We start from the raw sequence: 23,447 nt of genomic DNA on the forward strand, positions 1-23,447 counted from the left end.
CATGAAGGGAAGAGAAAAGAAAGAGGTCAATAAGACTAGAGCTGGCTTGACAATGCCATTGTTCTTTCACGGGGTTTCTATTCATCGTCAGAATCAATGTGTTGGTAAACAAAGATATTATTCATGTCGTGCCGAAGCTTTCGTAACGTCAATGAAACTGATTCCTTGGGAGTTTATTCGATCAGGTACATACTGCTTCAAACACAATGAGTGTCTCATAGAGATTTTAAGATATTTATAAAGTGCTTCGCTAAAATAATTGACCTGGAAAAGCCCCCATTGAGTTTGTTCTTGTAATTAGCTTCGGTAGACAGACTATAGGATTGTTGCCTCCCAGTTGTCGCAGTTATCTTAGAGACCTAACAGCGAAACTTATTCAGAAATCTTAAGCTCAGAATGACAAATACACTCTCAATAGGGGAGCTCATATGGTGCCGGTCCACCACTATTGTGGGAGTGATATACGGCACAGACGGACAGCTGACCCAGAATGTCATTTCCGGGCCAAAAGTCGCCTCTGACTCCATTTCGGAGGAAGGTGTATATATCCTGCATGGCAAGCGAGGACTCCAAATCGCTGCCGCGTGTGAACGGCGAACTTGTGACATCACCCAGATATGCCGCTGCGCAGTACCGGGACAAAACAGAGACACTAACTTCGAAGCCGGAAGACAAGCCGAGAATATATCTCCACAGACCATTACTGACAAGGGCCTTTACAAACGGATAGTATCATGGCTTCGCCTCTACAAGGCCGCATACCAGATTCGCTGCAGCAAGCTATGCTTTCTCGCATACCCACGAACACTCTCCTGGGACAGTATACTCGGCAGCGAGGCATTCCACTTCGACCATGATCTAGAAGAGCATTATTCGTCAATACGCGGCTCTACAGCGCCCCCAAGAGTTGTTGAAGAGAATCCACAGGAAGCTGTAATAGATTCCATCGCCGATACATGGAGTGAGTTTCTCGCAAGCGGGGAGTATTGTTCTGAGAAGGCGATGAAGACATCACGACGAGAGAGCAGCGAATGGCAGATTATCGGCAGAGATATCGCCAGTGATAGCAGTGACGATGCGGAATCGGGAGAGAACCCCAGTGAAGGCGAAGAACGGCCTGCACCGGTTATTACCCCGCCGAAGAATATGAATGTTGGTCGTGGCCTTGAGTAGCGACAATTAGCCCATTGCTATTTTCCGAGTTCCGAATTCTAGTCACGGATACCGGAAAACTGTGATATTGTAGGACGGTCAACTCTGGCATGAGTACCAACAATTAGAATGAGGTAATTACCGACCGTCTTTGCATCAATCTATATAGCCTGGCGTAGTAAAATAAAGATAGAAAGAACATTCTGTGAACTGACCAGCCTAAATACAGGCAACAACTCGCCCTGGCATTACATAGGGCTTTTGAAGATTACGTAAACTAGATTGATGTACAGCCCGTGGACTTCAGTGATTCTGAGTAAAAAGTTAGTGTCTAAAAGACATCAAATTTAATAAGAGTTAACCGAGTGCGCAGTATCCAGCTAACTTTTTCTAAAAGAACAAAAATAATAATAATAATCACTAACGCCCAGATAGTACCAGTACCTAGTCACCATTTATCCGTAGAGGATTTATTCTAGTTTAGCAGGCTGACGTCTAGTATCCCTATTGACTAATGCTCACACGGCTGCACGGCTCAGGAATAGTAGAGGAGGACAGTGCTTTTTGTAAAACATACGTCTTATTTCCCATAACGACTACGATTTACGACGCATATGCGAAATTAGAACCTCTACAGGCTAACCAGAAGTCGCGTACCACCTGATTCGTAGCTTTGGCCCCGCGAAGGCTGACCAGTTTCTTCACGAACAGAGCTTTATCGTGAGGAGACACCTTGTCGCTAGGGAAGCTTACGTCGTTTAGCGCTGCCTCAAGCCATTTTGAAGCATACACATGTTGGACAATAAGCTTCTTCAGGGGCTCGCTGAGCTTATCAAGGTCACTGCGGGAGGCTCTTCCTCCAATGCTCTGCATTAATGATTGGGAAAGTTGGGGCCCAAAGTGCATCATTGCGTCGTTCAAGGTGACCTGGACATTCGCATCATCTGATTTTGCTGTTATGAAAGTAGTCTGTGATAGTTGTTAGCTTTTTTTTCCTCTTTTTTTTCTTCCCGCAATTGTCATATAGGCTTAACATACCCAGAATTCTGCTGCAGCCGCTTTGGGCAACGGTTCGTTCCCATTGAGAAGCTTCATTGCAAAGCTGAATAAGAATTCAAGAACGTTTGGCGCTTGAGACATTAGCACTTCTGGACGTCTCAACAAAACTCTTTGAGCGAATTCAATTCCGTATTGAGATAGTTCTGGCTCGGCTTCTGGACCTAAAGACTATAAGCTTGAATGTTCGGCTAGAGGTGAAAGACAGGTAACTTACCAGGAAGTTGGTGGAGCAGGTTAAAGACCCATGGTAGTAATATACCGAGTGTAGGAACAGCATGCTGCTTGAATCTTCCGGCGTTGAGCGAGCTGGCAAAGATGTTTGCAGTGTTTACAACAGTTGCAATCCGGCTTTGCCAATTACTGGTAATAAGTTCTGTGACCATAGGTGGTGGAAATACGAACGGACCAGCGTCTGTTTCCGAAAACCCAGCGCGCAGGATCGTACAAATGGCATCCACGACCTCAGCACTGCTCGAAAATAGATCTTTAAGCTGGACAAGAATCCCCTAAACTCATATTAGCTTCTGTATAACAATTACATGATATGCGTTTGAGTCCATCAAGGTTAGTGATGCACGCAATCAGTGTGTTTTATGCTTACAATTATATCAGCATGAATCCGTTCTAGGTCTCGTCTAGTTTCCACTTGGACGGACTCATCGTCAGAATCCAAATCCACAGGAGCTTGAAGTCCTTTGGCTATGCTGCAGAGACATCGAAGTGCTCTAACAGCAAACTGCAATGCAACCTCATGCGCTAGAACGGGTGAAGTTGGACGTTGTGATATATCATATGCTCGGAAGACCATCTGGACTAGGTAAGAAAAGGCCGCGGGAAATTCGTGTTGGTTAAGAATCAGAGGGCAACTCACAGGATCGTTATGATCAACTAACGCATTTTCTTGTGCAGAGTTAAACTGCAGGCAGGCACTGACGTCCATACCAACCATTGTTAACAACCTCTGGACAGCGTTCAACTTATGCTCCTCGCTGGGGAGTGACTGTATGATAGCAGCGATGGCGCCAATAACCCTCTCCTCAGCTAAAGAATCCAGCTCCCTGTTGTTACGCAGCGCGCTATACTGTTCTAAAAACGCATCGATCTCGGAAGTCAGAAGTCTTCGACAAGAGGAGCACAAAGTAAGGATGGATTTTGAGGAAGGAAGTGCTAGATGGCGATCGGCCACAGCACTAAACAGAAGGTTCAGAGCGGCTGGAAGATACTCTGCGTGACGCACGAAATACTCTGAATAGCGCTCGATTAGATAGAGACATGTTTGCCGGGATCGAACGGGGACAACCCCCTGTCCTTGCCGGAGGAGGTCGAACAGAGATGAGCCAAAAACCTTGGTAAGAGTTTCATCATACGAGTTTCCCTCCGAAACACTATCGGACAGTGCACCTAGACAAAACGAGGCTGCCTCAAGTTCAGCCCAGGAGTTGTCTGCCAAAGCTCTTAGAATGAGATCAACGAATAGTGAGATCAGTGGCAGCCCTAAGATTGTGTAGACGGCCTGGAGGAAATCTGCAACATCCTTCCGCGCGTCACCAAAACCAGCCTTTTCTGTCGAGTCCCATGAGTTATAGACATCCGAAGATGGGTACTGGATTTTTTGCCAACTATAGGAGACCACTTGCATAACCTGTGAAAGGGGTGGTTTGTCCCATGGAAGGTCGTTCGTCGACTCTGAGTAAAGAGTATCGACCAAGTTCTCGACAAAGGCCGACCATAGCTCTAGGGCAGGAACGAAAATCTTGTCCTCGGCAGCCGGGTGACCTTTTGCTATCAGCAGTCCAGCCAAGCCAGTTAAGAAGGCTTGGGCTCTCGTATCCGTTGAATCCATCATTTCAACCATCTGGGCATCGCCAAATGCTAGCATGAATAAGCCAAATTGAACTGCATCGAAGTCGAAGTCGCCCCTAACAAGGTCTTGGTATCGCTGGCGTGCCCAGTCACTCTCGAACAGGGCATAGAAGGAATCAATGTGATGGCGGGTGAAGAACTGTTGCCAGTTTCCCAGCGTGTCGGTTAACAGTTCAACGGTAGTCTCATACAGCTCATCAACCAGCAAGCAGTTGATCACAGGCGGGACCAAAGCTTGGAGAAGCTGGATCAGAGGTTGCTTCGGGGTACGTTGAGCATATAGAAACCAGGCTTGCAAGCAGATTAGCGCCTCCCTCTGGCTAGAAATATTAGAAACTCCATCCGAAGGCGCTAGGGCACTGGCCATCAAGGATGCAACGTCATTTGCATTATCAAGAACACGCTCATGGAGGCCGATATACTTGGTAGATTTGGTATCTACCTTCTCGGTTTCCTCAGCTAACGCCGTGGCAAACCAACTTGCGGCTAGGAACTTCTGGGTGTCCAACTGCGCAATGATCTGTTCTAGAGGTACAGAGTCTCCGATCTCTTCGATCGAGGTGACTGCATTGCGGTCCAATGAATGGATGAGATGACGTATGCAGTTGGACCATGTATGTGAGTAGTGGATGTAATACGTTACCAGCGCTGAGCAGAGCTTCCTGATTACGATAGGCCCTGAACCATCGCCGAGGGAGTGAATAAGCCAAGTGATGAGGTTCTGAAGTACAGAAAGAGCATCATCATCAGATAGCCTTAGAGGGAGTTAGCAACAGTTCTCAACAAGGTTCAGGGTCCAAACCTTTCAGTGTTCAGTTTCACGATAATAGTCAAGGCGCCAAAGAACTTGATATTATCACCGAGTCGTGCTAGTAAGCTTTGGGCCAATTGCCAACCCTGGGGTGATTTCTGAAGACGCTGGAGGGTTTCTTGGATTTGCGAGATTGTCTCGGGAGGATTCGGCTTGTAAAGCTCATTTATCAACTAGTTTAAAGTCAGGCATGTAGTGCTTGTGTTGAGATGGATTACGCCATTGAGGAAGCAGGATGGGTAACCTACGTGCTCGACCTCGGGTAAGGTGGTAGGAACAGGTAAACTGGTTTCCATACTGTTCTGTCTCGTCCATAGCGGAAGGGGGAAGATGAGTTTTTGCTTGGCGGCCGGCGGCGGACAGCTGATGTATGGTTGGGATTAATTGGTTCCAGAGTGAAAGTACCAGGCGCAAGGTTGGCAATGGATAGGCACCAGTGCTAACAGAAACAAGGCGGTGCTAAATGCAACACAGATCTACCTGAGATTTCTGAGAGATTTCTGAGAGATATCTGTTTGGCGCGATGGGATGGGATATGGGATGTGTGACGAGGGTGCGTGACGATGGGGCACCTCGTCGTGGCTAGAGCAGGACCTCCTAGCCTTACGCAGGTAGGTACTTGAGCAGTTATAGAAACCTTGCTACCAAGCACAAGTAAGGTAAGGTCATGAGTTAGCTCAGTAGTAGGAGCCAACTCAATATATCTCGAGGCAGGCTACCTTGAGCAAAGTGAAAAGAACGAGGCCACTCAAGTCACTCAACCGTATCATGGCTGTCTGTCATGGCTGTGCCGTCAATGTTTCCAGTTAGTTAGGACTTGTCTTGTCTTGTTTCGTTTCGTTTGGGACGGGATGAGATTGACCAGAACCTCCCCCACCATGGATCGACAAGGTACCTACCAGGTAGGTTACAGGTATCTCGCCCTTGTTAGACAAGTTGGCGGGGCAGTACCGGGACTTGCAGTGTAGGTATTTCTCTGTACTCTAGGTGAGGATTACCTAATAAAGATACATTGGTGCTATCTGACTCTCTACTAAGATCAGTATGAATCATGAAGGCCCGTGTTATGGAACAGGTATTTTCTCCCACTACCCTAAAGTCAACTATGTACTTTGTAAGTATTCACTTAAGCATAGGTACTTACATATGTACCTAGTTGTATAAGATGTACATGTAGCTCCTCTAATACTCCTTGATGCCGGCTTTAATAATCCTATAAACTTTAAAGGCACTAGAGTTTGGCCTCTTCATAGTCAACTTGAAGTACCGGTATATGTAATTACATATGTAGGTAAATATAGTGGTAAATATATTGGTACTCTGTAGGCACGTTGACAAGTACTTATGTGTGTATCGAAACTTACTTCGTAACTTGTACGTGACACTAGCAAAATGCGACTGTGTGTATGTATCACGTAGGTACCACATCCCAACCTACCTACCCAATCAATCTACCGTACTAATGTGCCTCTGTGGGTGAAGGTGCTGCGGTTAGCAGATCGGCGGCCGAGATAAAACATCCTGCCCAATCTGAACAACGTCAAGAGCGCGCAGCCATCAATACCGCATTATACAACTTCCAACTCATATCTACCTCCCATTCTACTCCATATACTCTTCTCGCCCCTTCCCCCCCTTGGTTCTTTATGGTACTCGCTTTCTTAGGTGTAATTTGGAGCGACGTCGTAATTCACAGCCTCTGCCTGGGTGCTTTGCTGTGCCCGCATCTCTATTCCTCCTCCCTTAAAGTAACTAGCCGCATTCATTCAGGGCTCTCTGCAGGTAGTTAGTTGTGTCTCCTCCTCTGTCTGTACTACTACATACATACATGTATACATACATACACACATACACACACATACATATTTACATACATCGGTGTCCATCCCCTACATGAAGCGCAGCCCATGCGGATCTTAAGAAGCCTTACCGTACTGCCTGTGGCCTCACGACCAGTCCTCACTGTTTTTGTTCCCAAAACCTCTAATGCCCGTCCTTGTGCATCTCTCTTCAGCCACCCGACCGTACTAGGACGTCACTCAACTGTTCGCTTTCAGGGCACTGTCGCTCTCGATATGGCCAAAGTCGACACCACCAAACGGCTCACCGAGCTGCGCCACCTGATGAAGGACCGCAAGATTGATGTGTACAGTAGGCTCGCTAATATACCCATTCCCTCAACTACTCGGTCTCCCGCCGCTGACATGTCTACCCCAAGTCGTTCCTTCTGAAGATAGCCATTCCTCAGAGTACATCGCTCCGTGTGATGCCCGCCGTGCTTTCATTTCTGGCTTCACTGGCTCTGCTGGCTGTGCCGTTATCACCCATGATAAGGCTGCCTTGGCCACGGATGGCCGCTACTTTAACCAGGCTAGCAAACAGCTCGACGACAATTGGTTGTTGCTGAAGCAAGGCATCCAGGATGTGCCCACATGGCAGGAATGGACCGCAGAGCAAGCCGAAGGTGGCAAGGCTGTCGCCGTTGACCCGACTCTTCTGACGAGCGGAGGCGCCCAGAAGTTGTCGGAGAAGATCCAGAAAAATGGAGGCAAAGAGCTGGAAGCTGTTGCTGAGAACTTGGTCGACCTTGTCTGGGGCTCGGAAAGACCTTCCCGGCCAATCGAGCCGGTAATCATTCTCGACCAGAAGTTCGCCGGGAAGGATGTGAAGACAAAATTAGAAGAACTACGCCAAGAACTGGAGAAGAAGAAGTCACTGGCGTTTGTCATCTCGATGCTTGATGAGATTGCCTGGCTTTTTAACCTTCGAGGAAATGATATTCCTTATAACCCTGTGTTCTTCTCATATGCCGTCGTAACTCCAGAACAAGCTACTCTTTACATCGACTCTTCAAAACTGAGCTCGGAGTGCCAAGCCTCCTTAGAGCAGAACAAAGTGGTTATCAAACCCTACCAAGATATCTTTTCAGATGTTACCGCTCTTGGTCAAGTCGCCAAAGCCAAGAAGGACGAAGCCAGCCAGAGCAGAAAGAAGTTTTTGATCTCTAACAAGGCCTCGTGGGCTCTGAAGCGTGCTTTGGGAGGGGATGATTTTGTGGAAGAGGCTAGGAGTCCTTTGGCTGATGCGAAGGCGATCAAGAACGAGACCGAATTAGAGGGCATGAGAGCTTGTCATATCAGAGATGGTGCTGCTTTGATTGAGTACTTTGCCTGGCTCGAGGACCAATTAGTTGTCCAGAAGGCAACTATCGATGAGGTTGAAGCAGCCGACAAGCTGGAAGCCTACCGTGCCAAGCAAGACAACTTTGTGGGACTTTCATTTGATACCATTTCGTCTACTGGCCCAAAGTAAGTATTAACACTTCCACTTGACTAAATCTTATTGACCGCCCTACCTAGTGCCGCCGTGATTCATTATAAGCCAGAGAAAGGAAGTTGCGCAACAATTGACCCTAACGCTATCTATCTATGCGACTCCGGAGCACAGTATCTCGATGGAACTACAGACACTACTCGCACACTACATTTCGGAACGCCCACAGAGCGGGAAATCGAGGCGTATACTCTCGTACTGAAGGGAAATATTGCTCTAGACACGACTGTCTTCCCGAAATTCACAACAGGCTTTGCCGTGGATGCGATGGCGCGCCAGTTCTTATGGGTAAGATAGTCTGTGCGATTCTTGCAAGATGCTGAGCTAACCTACCACGTAGAAACAAGGGCTGGACTACCGACATGGCACCGGCCATGGTGTCGGGTCATTTCTCAACGTTCACGAAGGACCTATCGGAATCGGGACGCGGGCTCAATTTTTCGAGGTTCCTCTTTCACCAGGCAACGTCATCTCTAACGAGCCGGGCTTCTACGAAGACGGCTCCTTTGGCATTCGCATAGAAAATGTTATCATGGTTAAGGAAGTCCAGACCAAATACAAATTCGGTGACAAGCCGTTCCTGGGGTTTGAGCACGTTACCATGGTACCGTACTGCCGCAAGCTGATCGACCCCAACCTTTTGACGGCGGAGGAGAAACAGTGGCTCAACGATTACAACGCAGATATTTTCGAGAAGACCAAGGGGTTCTTTGAGAAAGACGAGTTAACCTTGGCCTGGCTCAAGAAGGAGACACAACCACTCTAAATTGCTTTCTGGGCCTGGTCTAACAGCGGAGTATATATACATATAGTAGATAGACTTCTCGCATCTTGCGCGCTCCAGTCTAGAACTGCATAAAGGCAGAAAGAGCGAAGAATATGCCGAATGAGAGCTTAAAGGCCGGATCTTTCTCCAGAGCTGCTAGTACTCGTGACTTCCCCAGCCGTTGCTTTAAGCGTAGCTGATCTACTAAATTAATACCGTATTGCGCTGCCACCTAATTCGCTGGTTCTTAGCATCGACTCATCATTCTCAATGCCTCCAATATGAAGAGACAAAAAAGAAGTATATATTTCCACATTTTGCAATTACAGTGGAGGGAGAAGGAAAGGAGCGTACCTGCACAATAACCACCCCAACGCCCAAAAGCAGCACCAGCGTCCGCGAGAAGACACTAACGAGAACGCCCAAGAGAAAGCCCGTCACGCTGCCCCCGGAGAGCTGCTTCATGAGCTCCGGGTTCAGAACCTCTTCTTTCGTGTCGCGGGGGCCCGGGGCCCCCGAGAGCGCGGGCGACGACGTCGAGAATGGCGATGAAGCCGCGGCCGGACTGTCGAAGCGGATGCGCGGCGACGACCGCATCGCTAGGCCCGTGCCCACGGAGAGTCCGAGGCAGCTGCCTGCCAGCACCCGCTGGCGCTGCCGCGTGAGTACACGGCTTGCCGTAGATTGAAAGACGCGGGCGGACATTTTTTTCTCCCCTTCTTCTTCTTCTTCTTCTTCTCCTTTTTGCTTTTCTTTCTTTGGCGATTATGTAATAGGTAAGCTCTTATCTATTTACGTCCGCGCCAAAGCTGTTGGCGAGAGCGAAGTGAGATAGATGGGAGAATGAAGCCGATGGAGGGAGGGGGGGGGGGACTTGGCTTAGAGCAGGAAAATGCGGTGACAAAAAAAAAAGGTTTTGTTTTCGGCGTTTTATGATATTGAATGGAATTAGGACTCCACGAGATGGATTGACTTGACGAGGTGAGGCGGGATTGACTGAAGTAGGTAAGTAGAGATGAGGCTGGTGAGCTGAGTGGTTGGTTCGTGTAACCCGGTACTCTGTCTTATTCTATTTTTCTCAAGAGATCTGCAAAACCTCCGATTTACATACATATACACTAGCTATTGTAGCTAGGCAGGCCGATCAATTATGCTACGAAGGAATCTTCGGGTTCGGAGCTCCTGGATTTGGTAAAGGAATAGGGAGGAGGTTAAGTGGATTTAGCTGACGTCACTGACCGTGATTCGGGATAGCTCCTATTCCTCAGCGAGCCTGCATACTATACGAGAAGAATGACACTCTACATCCGTTGGGACGCCGTAAAGAATCATTCATACGCATGGGTTGAATCCTCTCAGTCAATTTCTATTCTGGATTCGTAGCAGATTCCATGCCACAGGCCATAGATTCATGGGGAGACCTCATATAACCTAACATATCGATTTACAGACAACAATAGCCCAGAGATTCATAGGATAAGAGTTATTATATATGCGACTGGAATTACTTTTACTAGTTCATTGGTATCTTCTTAAACACATGCCACTATAGCCTCGCCCGGCCCCATCCAGGACAATGCCAATAGTCCTTGAAAAAGATGCAACCCGAACGCCCGCTGATCTTTGCTTCCTCTCAGTCAATTACATCTGAGGGTAGTATATAATTATAACACGTAGGCATATTCTTACCAGAGCTCGCAACACTGAACAGGCAGTAGTCGGGTCCCGGTGAACAAATTAGTAATGCTCCAAGTATCTCCCTATCCAGCTTATGACAGAAGTGTAGGTAGCCGACTTGAAGACAGCGATGAGCTGTCTGGGAGCTTCAATTTAGCCAATGCCACCCCAGACGCCACGGATCCGTCTTGCAAGTTGTATGTCTTTTTGCATGATTGTGACGCGCTTCGCATGTATAGCGCATAGATTCGAGTCCTCGAATAGGTGGACAAGGAAGGCCTCGGCCGCCTCCTGGAGCGCTAATATGGCCTGTGATTGCCAACGCATACCTTCATCTCTTGGCCGTATACTAAGAGCTATTTCACGAACCTGCGAGGCAAACTCCCGTCAGCTATGCTCTTGGTGGTTTAGATGCGCAGCAGCGCAATCGCAAGAGTTAACTTACAACTCTCGAGAATGGTAACTTCCTCATCAACAGGTCTGTACTATTTTGCAGCCGCCGAATTTCTTTCAGTGCAACTGTACCAGGTCTATATCTTCTCTTTCTCGGATATGGGAGTGGATCACCCGCTGTGGTGCCTTTGGATTAGCATGCTGAAAATCAAGGCTCGACGGAGGTTACTCTTGTAGAGTGTGAGTACGTACGTCTATTTGCGCTGGCAGCACCACGCGCCCTTGCTCTTGGACGTCCGCGTCCAGCCATGGCTTATACTCGCTGAAATCAAAAGAGCGTAGATGTCCGCCCCGCAGAGGCACTCGGATGCGCTCGATTCGCAACGAGACCAATGAAGGGATTGGGTCGTTCTCAGCTCTCACGGAATATGCACCGTAAAATAGGAAGATTGTAATTCTTATGTCAAAAGCACGATAGAAGCTCAACGTAGTCGGATCGTAGTGGTCAATCCAAATGGCCGGGCGTGGGTCGGAGATTGGTTTGGCGCTGGTGTAGGTTGATAGAGCGATGAATAGTATCGGCAGCAGGATGGGATTATTGCTTTGTTCGATCCAGGACTAATCAATCATGAATGCATGTCAATCAATCAAAGAACCGAGAAGATGAAAAATGGGCTCAAAGACAAGAGTGAAGAAGGGGGAAATGGCAGAAAGTTCCAAGAATGGGAATGTACAAAGTAAAGTAGTATGGGACTCGAAATTGGACGGGCGAAAAATGCAAGTGGCTGGTAAGGAAGTTCGACATGCGACAGAGCACTAGGTATCGCGTTGTAAACCCCGCGACGCGACTTTCCCAGCCACTTTTAATTAAGATCCCTGTCAAAGAGATACAGCCAATCATGGACGGCCATATCCCTAACCACTGCATATTGAAAGGTACCTAGGCACATGATTATTAAGCAGCACACATACATACGTATGTATCTGATATGTACCTAGGGCACTTCCTGTTGGTACAACATCGTGATAATACCTAGCTACCTACGGTATGCATCAGTATTGCTCTATTTCTTGCTCTAGTTTGTGCTCTTGTCGTCGAACGCCTCTAAGATAGCGTAGACAAAATAAGACATTTTGAATCATATTATTAGCGTCATGCTTAATACAACAATCATACAATGCGAATCGCGCTGCCCTTCATTCCATCGCGCCGACATGTACGCACGCTATCGGGGCACCCAGGCTATGCCTCCCTTGATATGTATGTTTTCCCGCTTGATGCGCCACGTATATGAATGAATTTCCCATCCTTTGAAGCTCCGCTCATCAGTATTTCCTTGAGAAAAAAAAACAAAGTCTATACCAGAAACAGGCAACCCATATCAGATGCTGGCCCAAGTCGAGCCATTATTATACACCAAAGCTCGTGGAAAGAGGCCGGCAAAACCAATGTTTTGTGACGAATCTGTTCATAAGAAAGCCTTCTATTCGTTCGAGCCCATTCCAGTGTCGACTCTAGAGACCACTGCATTCACAAGGCTTGTAAAGTATACGAGTCCCTTCTCTTCTAGGAATTAGCCGCATCGCGATTGCTCTGGGAACTGGCGCTCATGGTAGGTTGGGCTACTGGAAGTGTGTTCTTGGCCAACTCTGATTGGCGTATCTTGGACCACGTGAAGATGATTCCACTGATGAAGCCCAGAATGATAGCTGAAACACTTCCCAGTGTAACAGGCGCCGCGAAGAAAATGAGACCGCTAACAGCAATAGGGAGCTTGTTCAGAGCGCCAACCATTGAATAAGTGGTGGATGAGGTAACACGGATACACCAAGCCGAGCAATAAGAGATGAGAATGGCACCAAGGCCAGAGTAGATCATGCCAATGAACAGGGAATTGCGTGTCTCCACTGGGAAGTTCTTGGCCAAGTTCTCGCTAGACCAATCTTCAGCGATCAAGGAGCAAACAATAAGAACGGGGATCGTAAGCAAGTTGTTGTAAAACATGGCTATCAACTGTTAGCATGCAATGGTGATCGTAGTGTGCCGAGCTCAACTTACTGTCCCAATCCTTAAAGTTCATACTTTTAATAACCTTGCGCATGCTCAGAATGTAGGAGGCAGTGCAGAAAACGTTGAGACCCATCCAAGCGTATCCAGCATTCAGGGTTGCAAGGGCCTCAGCAGCGTCGAGAGTCTGGCCGGCATAGCGTGTGTCCGCCCAAGCAGCAACGACAGAGCTAAGAACCATGAGGCCGAAGGAGAGAAGAGCAAGAGGTGTCACACTACCCCCAAACCAGAGAACCTCACCATAGGCGATGACGATAATAGTCAAGTTCTTGAAAATAGTATACACAGGAACCGAGAGATACTGCAGGGACTTCGTACTCGTGTAGATCATACCTACAAGGAGGAGAGAGACGGGAAACCCTATTTCATCATTAGCAAAAGGCAAGTCTCGTGCTTATTAGCTTTATGAGCCAGGGGCTCAGAACATACATCTTCGGCCCTTGTTTGCGTCGAAGGGAGCCAAGTTGGTAATTACACCGATTTGCTTCAAGATTTGAATCGTGGCGATACAGACTGACGACTGTACACAGAGAGCATCAGCAAACAATTTTGAACGAGATAGAGTGAGTTTCTGTTACCTGAATACCAAGGTAGAAGAAGTTGAGATTCCATTCCGAGCCGGACACAACGTATTTGTTCACCACGGTCATGGAAATGGAGGCAAAACAGTAGGCGAGAATCGATGCCGTTGGGTTGTTCTCAATCTTGGCGAAGCGTGAGGAGAGAGAGTTATGTGAAGCGACTCTCGAAGGCCGCGGTGGGATGAACGGATCTTTCTCCCCCCCAAAGGGACTCCGGCTACCCGACTCGGGCATGCCAACTGCGTAGTCTTCATTCTTCTTGTCCGACATGGCTGCGGTAGGCAGTAGGCGTCAAATTGTCAAATCGAACGTTTCGCAATCGGGGTGTCGTCTAGCGTAGGTGGGAAAGTGGCAGAGAAGAGTGGTCGTGTGAGGCAGGGAAGGGTGACGGTGAGATTGATGCGCAGATAACAGGTGAACACGGAGCAAGAAGATATGATGGTCACAGCGTTTGAGACAAGTCGCGACAAGCCCAGATGATGTCGTCGCACAAAGCCTCTGTCTGTCGAGAGTGCCAGAAGATCTAAAGGCGAGGGCGTCAACAGACGGGGGTGTCGAGCTTTAATCGAGATAAAATTAATTTGCAGCTTGAGTCGAGAGGCACCAACATCTACCTATCTGCATGGGACCGTGGCCTGGATGGATGAGACTAGGTATAGTGCTCCAATGAGGGTTAGCGGTTCGTCAGTGGGGAATTAGAACACGAGTCGCCCGTGCCAAGGCAGAGCCAAGGGGGAAAGACCCGCCCAAGCCTCAACGGGGATTAGGGCATGACTTGCGTACTTGGTACTACCTAGGTACCTACTGGTATCTCTGGAAATAGCATACATACATACAGTAGGAGATAGCGAGATATTTAACTACCTACTAGGTAAGGTACATCTTGGGTAGTAGCTTAGGTATCGAGTTCCTAAGCGTTATGTGTGGTAGATGTGCCTATAGGTAGACAGTAGTACAAGGTATTGTTTGTAATATAGGTCCCTATGCCGCTCAGTGTTTGGATTGAAAATCGCGGATTCCCATCATCTAAGGGTAAGTTACTTAATAATAGAAGCGCATACTCAGTCTCATGTTTACTTCTTCATGTCTCTTTTGCAATCCATGTTACGCCCTGTAGATAGTATCTGGATTGTTGCTGTAGACCAGTTGTTTACCAGTGATTCCCTTTCAGCCATCAAGCCAACAACCAGAATATATGACCGATATGTATATTGCAAGGGGAATAGTTCTACCCCTTTCGGCTTATGATACAGTAGAAACAAAACCTCAAAGTATGAGGAAGCAAGTTTTTTAGCTCTTAACATGATTAATAGACCATGAACTAGATAAACACCCTTGGAAAACTGATAGCCTTGAAAGTTTGATAGAGACGTGTTGTCCGCCCGAGACGTGTCTTTAGTGTCAGAGTACCCAAAAGCGGGCAATACGATATGTATAGCGATGCGACCAGTTCATCCAACTTCTCATGTCCCAAATTTGTTAGAAGAGCGATTCAGTAGTACAGCGCTCTCGATTACTTACTAGCCAGGACAAGGAAATCAGAGCATGCCACGGCATCCAGTCAAGTATGTAGAACCATCTGAGCGTTTATACGTGAATCAAGTAGCAGGCTCTTGTGTTTCAGTGTCCACATCTTCCATAGGTTCCTCGCGTTCAGTGCTCTTGCCCTCGGTGGTCGGTGCAGTCTCCGCGTCCAGAGTCGCGGGATAATTCAAGTGTTTCCAATCCTCAAGTTCTTCGGTGACTGATCGGAGGCGATCGCGAATGCTTTCGATGGCGTAGCTTCCCAGCACGAGACGCAGCGGCGGATAAGAGCAGTGTCCCAGCTGCCACACCAGCTCGGCACATTTCACAGCGCTCGTGGGCTGTCGATCGCCGAGCCACTGCACCATGCGCTTCGCATGTAGCGCCGGCGACGAGGAGTGGGCATAGGCCTCGCTCGCGGGTTTGATGAGGAAGTGACCCCAGGTCGGCAGTGGGTTCCCCACGGAATCTGGCTCGTCGCGACGCACGAGGCCCGGCTCGACGAGCGTTGCCTTGATGTTGAATGAGTCGATCTCATACGACATCGCTTCTATCAGGCCTTCAACCGCATATTTAGTCGCGCAATACGGACCCAGCCCGGGGACGCCGAGGGCGCCACTCGTAGAGCTGAAGATGAGATAGCGACCAGAGCCCTGAGAGCGAAAGTACGGAAGAGAGGTCTGAATTATGTGGAGCGTACCCATGAAGTTGGTCTCGAACTGATTCCGGATCTCGTGCTCGTCCTGGTCCTCGCACGCCCCAATCACACCGTACCCGCTGCAGTTGGCGATGACATCAATGCGGCCGAAGCGCTCTAAAGTCTTCTCGATGACGCTTGCTACGCTTTGCCGTGCGCGGACGTCGCACAGCATTCCAAGACAATTCTGTGTGCCCCTATCCATCGACTCGGGGCTCGTCTCAAACGTACGTCCCACGTCGGTCACGAGATCGTTACGGGCGAGTGCACACTTCACTAGTGACCGGCCCATATGGCCGGTTCCCCCAAAGACCTATCCTTACAATGAGCTCGGCTGTTACGTTTGGATGAGGCATTTGGGATACGTTACAATCCATACGAGCTGCTTGCGCGGCGAATTTGGAGGGGGAGGTTCACAGCTCGGGGGTAGAGCTACCTTGCCTCTTTGGGCACTGGTGCTGCTGGGGGACGCGGCAGCGAACTCTGAATTTGATTTAGAGTCCATTCCGCCCTGTTATAGAATGATCATGCTGGACGACTGCTTCGATTTTTTTCAGGGCTGGCATTCTTGCAGTACAGCTGACGAGTCTCGCCGATACCGTGATGTAGCGAAGTTGATTTGGAGAGTGCTAGTTGATAAACGGGTAACAAGGCTTAATTGACTGATGTGGGGTACTGGAGTGACCGTCACAATCTACCTGGTACTATTATATGAAGGGGGATGAAGGCCGTTGATGTGAAGGAAACTAGACTATGGACAGTTACAATTCTCCGGTGGCTGGTTTTGACCTGTTCGACTATCTATATACTTAAGTACCTAGGAATATAAGGGAGCAAGAAGTAGCCATTACGATGATTGCTACATTGATTAACGGCCTGTTTCTGATGGGGAGCATATTCACAATTCGATACAGCTTACTATCATTCCTGAGACTAGTCGATCAGTTATACAAATTCGTCGTAGTAATTCATACTTCGTCAATCTACCGGATAGCTTCTTCTCCGCCACCCACCTACTCCCCCGGCTAACTACTTACTGACTTACGCTTAGTTCACGTACTGGGAAACGTAAGCCTTACGGTACTCATTTGTATCTAGATCATTGGATCTGTTCAACGGTGTCCATTTGGGCTCCTCTTTGAACAAGCGCATTGCTTGGATATACTAAGGACAAGATGTAAGCGGTTGTTTTGAGATTGGCACTATGTCTTGATGGATTGTTTGGATAAAGGGTTCAACCTACGTTGTCTTCATCTGTGGTGAACCTGTGATAGATACCAGCCGGAAGGATTATCAAATCATCCTAATATCAGTCACTCGATTAGCCCCAATCCGATCCGTGTGGTCGCTGGCTAAGGTTGGCGATGATCTCGCCTTATAGACAATCACTTCAAGCCCGTGCTCTTTATAGGCACAAGCTGCTATTCCCCAAAACCTGGAGCCCTCCTCAAAAGACCATGGGGAAGAAAAAACGCTTACCTTTTCAAGCTGAATGCGCACCCATTCGTCGCCTTTGGAGCGCACATCAAAGTAACCCTTCCCATCGCGGATGTAGCGGATCTCCTCGTCCTCATGGAGATGCTCGTCGAAGAACATGCGGACCTTCTGCTCGTAGACATCGCCCATCTTAGCAGGCGAGACGGTGATCTCGTCACGGTTCTTATAGTCGCGTTCACGAGCTAGAGCATCCACACCGGCCAGCTCCGGGATGCGATAATACAAAACGCCAACCTTCTTCAGCTCATCCTCGTTGACTTCCCTACCGGAATCATGCGGCAGGCGTTGATCGCCCTATCAATGGTGATTAGTATACGCCACGGTGGAAGTAGCCGACAAAGACAAAGATAGGGAAAGGGTAAGAAACGGTCGTGTATATGGGCCTCGTTGATGAGTGCGTGCCTTTTCAACAACCGGAGAAGTTAGGCACTTACTTCGAGATTGTCGTACCAATAGGCCCGCATTTTTTTTTTTGGGAATAATGCTAGCAAGGTATGGAGTTCTTAACGCTGTTGTAAAGCAACTTAAAACTTAATGGAAGATGAAAACGAACGCTGCTCTCTTCAAATATGTTGCTTAGAAGCTATTACCGTTAGGCTGGTAGAAATTTATACGTCACGAAATATCTAGAAGGGTGACGTCGCGGGGTTTTTAGGATAGTGGGGTTAGGAATTGCGCCATGCCATTCCACGCTATTGAGGTTGGTCAGCATCCCGACTCGGCTGAACGACAATGGCCTGGCATTAACCATGCCGTGGAACCTCAATTTGACAGCGCAGAATGTTACGATACGTCTCAAGATGGGTCAAGCTTTGATAGGTATCAATTTATTTACCGATGTAGTATCTACCCTTGGGGGTATTCGAAGATCTATCCAGTCTAAGCCAGCTATGTACTAGATCGCCGGTATGAAGATCCTTTGCAACTGGCATAACTTCACTGGTGCGAATACAAGTATCTTTGCGAAATCTTCTATTTTCTTGTGCTAATGATGAACCTAGACAAGCCGTGCCTAGTAATGTAAAAAAAATTTTGGGCCCAAGGCAATCCTAGTAACGCCAATCCTCTCATGCCCATGCAGGGGATATGCACGCAAAATCCATCATAATGTAGCAGTCGCTTTCCTAACGCCCAGGTAATGAGGATATGCATAAACGGAATCCAAAATAGCAATGCTTAATAACTGTCATCATCATCGTACGTCTGCCGGTGCCAGCTCAGGTCCACCACCTACAGCGAATTCATTGTTGATGGTATCGGCTGTATCTCCTCTCTGCCGTCCCTCGAAAAGTCGACGCCACCACATGGGCGGATCTAGCGGACGAGAGCCATTGTGCATGGGAGGGTATACGTCGGTGAAGAAATACCAGATGTGGCCAATGACGACACCCATGATCTCATCCTTAGGTACGGACCCGTGCATAACAAGACTAAATCCCATCAAAACCCAGGGTAGATACGGCGCAGTGAAGACCAACAGCCCAAGGAAACTTAGCCGGGTATCAGGGTTTCGTCGCGACCATATATACACTAATGTCGAGGACAGTGGGTGGCCAAGGAAGGGCATGGAAACGAGCGGCGATAGGACAATCAGAAATGTCATTGAGTAGACCATCAGCCAAGAGAAGTGGGCGGGAGAGCGACCAGACGACTCCTCTAAAAGACGGGAATATCGTTGGAGGAAGTACACATGGAAGAGAAGGTCGAGCGAGAAGGGGCCGAAGTAGAGGAATGTTGTAAACAACCGCCAATACTATTGCCACCCCAAAGGCCAGGTTAGCACTTGATGGATGACTACTGAAGGGCAGGGCGTAAGGTAATTCAGGGTATGTAGCGTACCTCTCCCTTGCTGAAAACGGTTCGGACGCTGTAGAATAGCTGAAAAGGCGTGACCATCTGGCACTGGACGAGTGCGCTCGTGAGCACGGTTGCGGTAGTCCACCAACGGGTACATATGGGCATTTCCCAAAACCATGCCTCGAGCGGGTTGCGGCCGCCATCGCCGATCATCTGATCCATGGTGGTCGGATAGGAATAGAAACCGATGTAATCAATCTTAAGAGGAAGAGTCAAGAGCTGTCGAATGCTAGATAGTTGCGCAAAGGTCGTTAATGAGGATGCAGGAGTAATAATAGCATTTAAGTCGTGCTGGTTGTTGGTAGGTTGTAGTTGTAAGTCTAAGTGTCGGCATCTCGGCGCATCATGGTTGGTAGGTAGGTAGGTAGGGTCCCCTCCTCCGCACTTACCGAGTAAGGAAGTCGCCTGCCAAATATGGGACAGACGGGAGTTTAGATAAATCTGGCCTTATCACACTAGCCTAACCGGGGCCAGGTACTTGAGAACCTTGGTGTTGGTTACGTTACCTACCTTGTAGGTGTTACCGATGAGGTAGTCATTTGTTATAAATGCTACCTACTGAAACAGTATGAGTTCAATCCAGAGTGGTCAGATTCAGATAAGGATGAAGATAAGTGTCAGGTAGGTGGATAATCAAGCCAACGGCAAGATCACTACCCCCTTAGGCTTATCTTATCGGCTATCTAATCAGCTGTCAAAATCACCCCCAACACTACGTTGTGGGCTACCTAGGTATTCTGTAAGCGTGTAACACATAGGCACCTACCTACATGGTACGTATTCTTCTTTGTTCCACTCTTTGTACGTAGGTAGTAGATGGCGATGTCTTAGTACACTATGGACAGTTCCTTGTGCAGGAATTATCAGATAAGTCCGGCGTTACAGCATCTTTGTGCACCTTGGTCAGTGTGCCTCAATAAACCCCCAAATCTTCCCAATGGGTGGTCACAAGATGGAAATCCAAATACTCTTGATACATGAGATGTTGATTATACCTTCCTACATAATGTACATCCATAGTAGATATATAGGCAGAATCATGGGATAGGGAACCCAAGTTGGGCACCAGCCACTATTTTGCCCACATGGCCCTTGACCCGTGCTGATTTCATAGGTCAGTTGAGCAAGGGTCTCTGGTCAGTGGTGGGTGGGTGGCCGATCGGGCGGGATCCCATATGACATCAACCACAAGCACCAACAAGCTAGTAGCTTCTTAGCTCGGGGCCTGCATCGCGCAAAAATATAGAATGTTACCAAAATTATAGCTTCTTCAGCCCTCTCTGACCCTCAAGTCTGTCTCACGCCGGCACACTGGTTCCTAATCACTCCTTGGGGTCGACAACCGTAGCTACCTGGCTAGGTGGATTAGTCTACGATGCTATTCTCCCTATGATTCCTTTACCTGACTCCACCATTTACGGTACTCTTGTCTGCTTTCTCTTGACAACTTGAGGCTTCGACGAACGTACCTACTTGTGCAGAGGAAACACAGCCTGTCGATACAATGCTGCCCTTCATAAATAAACGTAGGGATCATCGCATTACACTTGAGACGAATTCAAGCTAATATTCCTCTAGCTTTCGAATTACTAGCTGGAGCTGTTGGGGCTTCTCCAGATGAGTGTACATCCTCTCCCCCGCTTTTCAACTCTCTCTCCCAGCTCTGGACTGATGATTATGCGCCGAAACAGTGAAGCTTATCTTCTCGTTCTTGCTCTCCTACCCTCTTGCAGGCCTTTTGAAACGAATTCCCGATGGACGCCCAGACTACAAGAACTTGTTCATTATCAGGTATGGAGAGCCCAGGGTTAACGAACAACCAGAAAGTCACACTGACCCGTATCCTTGATAGTGGTGGTCTCTTTTACCTTGTTGGGCTATACTCGCTATGGGCCGGCGTCCGAACACTACTTATATCCTCAGCGGTGACATACGGGCTTGCCTCCTACCTGCGAACGTCTCCATACATGCCATGGATCGCTTTTGTCTTTCTGATGGGCCATATGGCTGTTAATCAGCTCTCTCGTCAATTCGCCAACAACCCATCCGCTGTTGACATCACCGGAGCGCAGATGGTCCTGGTGATGAAGCTGTCCGCGTTCGCTTGGAACGTCTTTGATGGTACCCTACCTGAGGACCAGCTCAGCGATCATCAAAAAGACCGACGAATCATCGAACTCCCTGGGTTCTTAGATTACGCAGGCTATGTGCTGTTCTTTCCCTCTCTATTTGCTGGGCCGGCGTTTGACTACAATGAATATCGAGGCTGGATTGACTGCTCCATGTTCGATGCGCCTGCAACGGTAGACCCTGCGAAAAAGGCCCCAACTCGGAAGAAACGCAAAATCCCAAGGAGCGGCACTCCGGCTACATGGAAGATGATATGTGGGCTGCTGTGGATCCTGATATTCATGAATTTGGGCAAGTGGTATAGCCCAGATGTTCTCTTCTCCGACCGCTATATGACGTACAGCTTCCTTCGTCGTGTATTTATCCTTCACATGGTTGGCTTCACAGCACGTACGAAGTACTATGGCGTGTGGTTTCTGGCAGAAGGTTCGTGTATCCTCGCTGGACTGGGCTACAACGGCATCGACCCCACCACAGGAAGGGTATCTTGGAACCGTTTGCAAAACATCAACCCTTGGGGAGTGGAATCTGCCCAGAACAGCCGGGCGTACCTTGAGAATTGGAACATGAACACTAATAAATGGCTGCGATATTATATTTATCTGCGCGTTACGCCTCGGAATAGGAAGCCTGGTTTCCGCGCAAGTATGGCTACGTTCGTTACCAGCGCTTTTTGGCATGGGTTCTACCCCGGATACTATCTTGCCTTTGTCCTCGCAAGCTTTGTACAAACTGCTGCAAAACGTAAGTCAAGTATACATAACTCATGTTATGATCGCGCTAACGAGCCTCAGATTACCGTCGCAATATACGCCCTTTCTTCCTTGATCCCACAACACAGAAGCCCTTGCCAAGCAAAAAGTACTACGACTTTGCCTCTTGGCTCGCTACTCAGACCACCTTCTCTTTCGTTGTCGCACCCTTCATCATTCTCGGGCTGAAAGAATCTATCCAAGTATGGTCCCGTGTCAACTTTTATGCTGTCATCACAACGTTTGCTACTCTGGGCTTCTTTGCCTCTCCCGCTAAAGTGCACCTGCGGAAGATGCTTGAGGAGAAGTCAGGCACATCCACAGCAGGTCGTTTGACCCGCACGGCTAGCACAGAGAGTATAAATGGGACCCGACCGGAGCCAGTTCTCGGTCTTAGCGCCGACCCCGGTAAGGACATCAACGAAGCTATAGGAGAGATCCACGCCGAAATTGAAAAGGCAAAGCAGGACCTTAATCAAAGAGCTCCTCAGAAGAAGAAAGCGAAATGATGGGTAACAGATAACGGCTAACGGGAAACGGGTTACGGAGGGTAAATTTTTCTGGAGGATGGATTGGAGATCTTTAGATTCGACGGTTTTTGCGTGGCGCTCGGGGGACTTAAAAAAAGATATAGAGTTTTTTTCTAGTTGTTTAAACAAGAACAAGAAATGTAGACATGATGTTATCAGTAGAGTGTGCATTAACGCGCGTGCTTTGCCGTCTCTGGATATAATCGCACTATCAAATTACATGATATCAACTGACTGCAGCAACATCAATGACGATGGCCCCCAACGAGCCCACAACTACGGGTTCTAGTCGCAAAATGAACGAACAGGTACGAATAAGTTGCACGTGGGCTGCAATTTTTCTTAATTCATGTAGGCATTTTCAAAATCGGGGAGTAGTATCCAACTCGAGATAAGTATCTTGTCCAGCATCTCTTGTAGCAATGTAATCTCTCGTCCATTCAACGACAAACAGCCCAATATAATTTCAAGAACTAATAAATAGATCGATCTCCCCACCGAGCAACTTCTCCTTTGCTCGCTGTAACATAAAACCAAAAATTCCTAGTTGGGTTCCGTTGGACCCCGAGGCATTAAGTTCCTCCTCAAAATGGATGAGCATCGGAATGCAGAAAGTCAAATATACGCCGGGTATCGTATTCTCGTGGATGCAAGCGTGTCTATTGGTCGCTGATGCAGAACAAAGAGGTAATGAAGTCTTTTAAAAGCCCAAAGACGCCGGGGTTCGTGGGGTTTCGGTTACTATGCCGTGAACCGT

General features: G+C 48.2%; 10 protein-coding genes across 10 annotated transcripts; 3 read left to right on the forward strand and 7 right to left on the reverse strand.

The window, feature by feature from the left end:
• The first annotated feature begins 125 nt into the window (after positions 1–125).
• On the forward strand, positions 126–1,464 carry F5B22DRAFT_154190 (uncharacterized protein). The gene has a single exon (XM_047969173.1). It carries the CDS (start codon positions 397–399, stop codon positions 1,171–1,173), a length of 777 nt encoding a protein of 258 aa, XP_047835706.1. The 5' UTR covers positions 126–396; the 3' UTR covers positions 1,174–1,464.
• Positions 1,374–5,181, reverse strand: F5B22DRAFT_655541 (armadillo-type protein; the record flags this gene model as incomplete). Its single annotated transcript, XM_047979894.1, has 6 exons — positions 1,374–2,121; positions 2,191–2,372; positions 2,426–2,717; positions 2,813–4,829; positions 4,877–5,058; positions 5,134–5,181. 6 exons carry the CDS (start codon positions 5,179–5,181, stop codon positions 1,756–1,758), a joined length of 3,087 nt encoding a protein of 1,028 aa, XP_047835707.1. The 3' UTR covers positions 1,374–1,755.
• Positions 5,182–6,792: 1,611 nt separating this feature from the next.
• F5B22DRAFT_632851 (aminopeptidase-like protein) lies at positions 6,793–8,984 on the forward strand (the record flags this gene model as incomplete). Its single annotated transcript, XM_047976749.1, has 4 exons — positions 6,793–7,036; positions 7,104–8,193; positions 8,245–8,506; positions 8,559–8,984. The coding sequence occupies 4 exons, from the start codon at positions 6,793–6,795 to the stop codon at positions 8,982–8,984; spliced, it is 2,022 nt and encodes a 673-aa protein (XP_047835708.1).
• Positions 8,985–9,023: 39 nt separating this feature from the next.
• On the reverse strand, positions 9,024–9,810 carry F5B22DRAFT_154244 (uncharacterized protein). Its single transcript, XM_047969174.1, has 2 exons — positions 9,339–9,810; positions 9,024–9,216 (listed from the first exon to the last, which is right to left on the reverse strand). The coding sequence occupies exons 1-2, from the start codon at positions 9,687–9,689 to the stop codon at positions 9,064–9,066; spliced, it is 504 nt and encodes a 167-aa protein (XP_047835709.1). The 5' UTR covers positions 9,690–9,810; the 3' UTR covers positions 9,024–9,063.
• Positions 9,811–10,408: 598 nt separating this feature from the next.
• Positions 10,409–11,863, reverse strand: F5B22DRAFT_585419 (histone-fold-containing protein). Its single transcript, XM_047973494.1, has 3 exons — positions 11,307–11,863; positions 11,107–11,231; positions 10,409–11,030 (listed from the first exon to the last, which is right to left on the reverse strand). Exons 1-3 carry the CDS (start codon positions 11,362–11,364, stop codon positions 10,815–10,817), a joined length of 399 nt encoding a protein of 132 aa, XP_047835710.1. The 5' UTR covers positions 11,365–11,863; the 3' UTR covers positions 10,409–10,814.
• Positions 11,864–12,055: 192 nt separating this feature from the next.
• F5B22DRAFT_585421 (uncharacterized protein) lies at positions 12,056–14,425 on the reverse strand. The gene is made up of 4 exons (XM_047973495.1): positions 13,701–14,425; positions 13,552–13,642; positions 13,114–13,482; positions 12,056–13,061 (listed from the first exon to the last, which is right to left on the reverse strand). Exons 1-4 carry the CDS (start codon positions 13,971–13,973, stop codon positions 12,622–12,624), a joined length of 1,173 nt encoding a protein of 390 aa, XP_047835711.1. The 5' UTR covers positions 13,974–14,425; the 3' UTR covers positions 12,056–12,621.
• An 876-nt stretch (positions 14,426–15,301) lies between these two features.
• Positions 15,302–16,429, reverse strand: F5B22DRAFT_641498 (uncharacterized protein; the record flags this gene model as incomplete). The annotated part of the gene is made up of 2 exons (XM_047977994.1): positions 15,302–16,237; positions 16,295–16,429. The coding sequence occupies 2 exons, from the start codon at positions 16,427–16,429 to the stop codon at positions 15,302–15,304; spliced, it is 1,071 nt and encodes a 356-aa protein (XP_047835712.1).
• Positions 16,430–16,962: 533 nt separating this feature from the next.
• On the reverse strand, positions 16,963–17,992 carry F5B22DRAFT_154324 (Acireductone dioxygenase ARD family). Its single transcript, XM_047969176.1, has 4 exons — positions 17,856–17,992; positions 17,404–17,715; positions 17,168–17,227; positions 16,963–17,088 (listed from the first exon to the last, which is right to left on the reverse strand). The coding sequence occupies exons 1-4, from the start codon at positions 17,883–17,885 to the stop codon at positions 16,972–16,974; spliced, it is 519 nt and encodes a 172-aa protein (XP_047835713.1). The 5' UTR covers positions 17,886–17,992; the 3' UTR covers positions 16,963–16,971.
• Positions 17,993–18,458: 466 nt separating this feature from the next.
• Positions 18,459–19,903, reverse strand: F5B22DRAFT_154332 (derlin-2). Its single transcript, XM_047969177.1, has 2 exons — positions 19,261–19,903; positions 18,459–19,174 (listed from the first exon to the last, which is right to left on the reverse strand). The coding sequence occupies exons 1-2, from the start codon at positions 19,438–19,440 to the stop codon at positions 18,614–18,616; spliced, it is 741 nt and encodes a 246-aa protein (XP_047835714.1). The 5' UTR covers positions 19,441–19,903; the 3' UTR covers positions 18,459–18,613.
• Positions 19,904–20,782: 879 nt separating this feature from the next.
• Positions 20,783–22,669, forward strand: F5B22DRAFT_632855 (membrane-bound O-acyltransferase domain-containing protein 1; the record flags this gene model as incomplete). The annotated part of the gene is made up of 5 exons (XM_047976750.1): positions 20,783–20,804; positions 20,857–20,901; positions 20,970–21,069; positions 21,131–22,152; positions 22,203–22,669. 5 exons carry the CDS (start codon positions 20,783–20,785, stop codon positions 22,667–22,669), a joined length of 1,656 nt encoding a protein of 551 aa, XP_047835715.1.
• Between the last annotated feature and the right edge of the window lie 778 nt (positions 22,670–23,447).

This window comes from Xylaria bambusicola (assembly GCF_022495145.1).
Source record: "Xylaria bambusicola strain CBS 139988 unplaced genomic scaffold F5B22scaffold_2, whole genome shotgun sequence".
Taxonomy (NCBI): Eukaryota; Fungi; Ascomycota; class Sordariomycetes; order Xylariales; family Xylariaceae; genus Xylaria; species Xylaria bambusicola.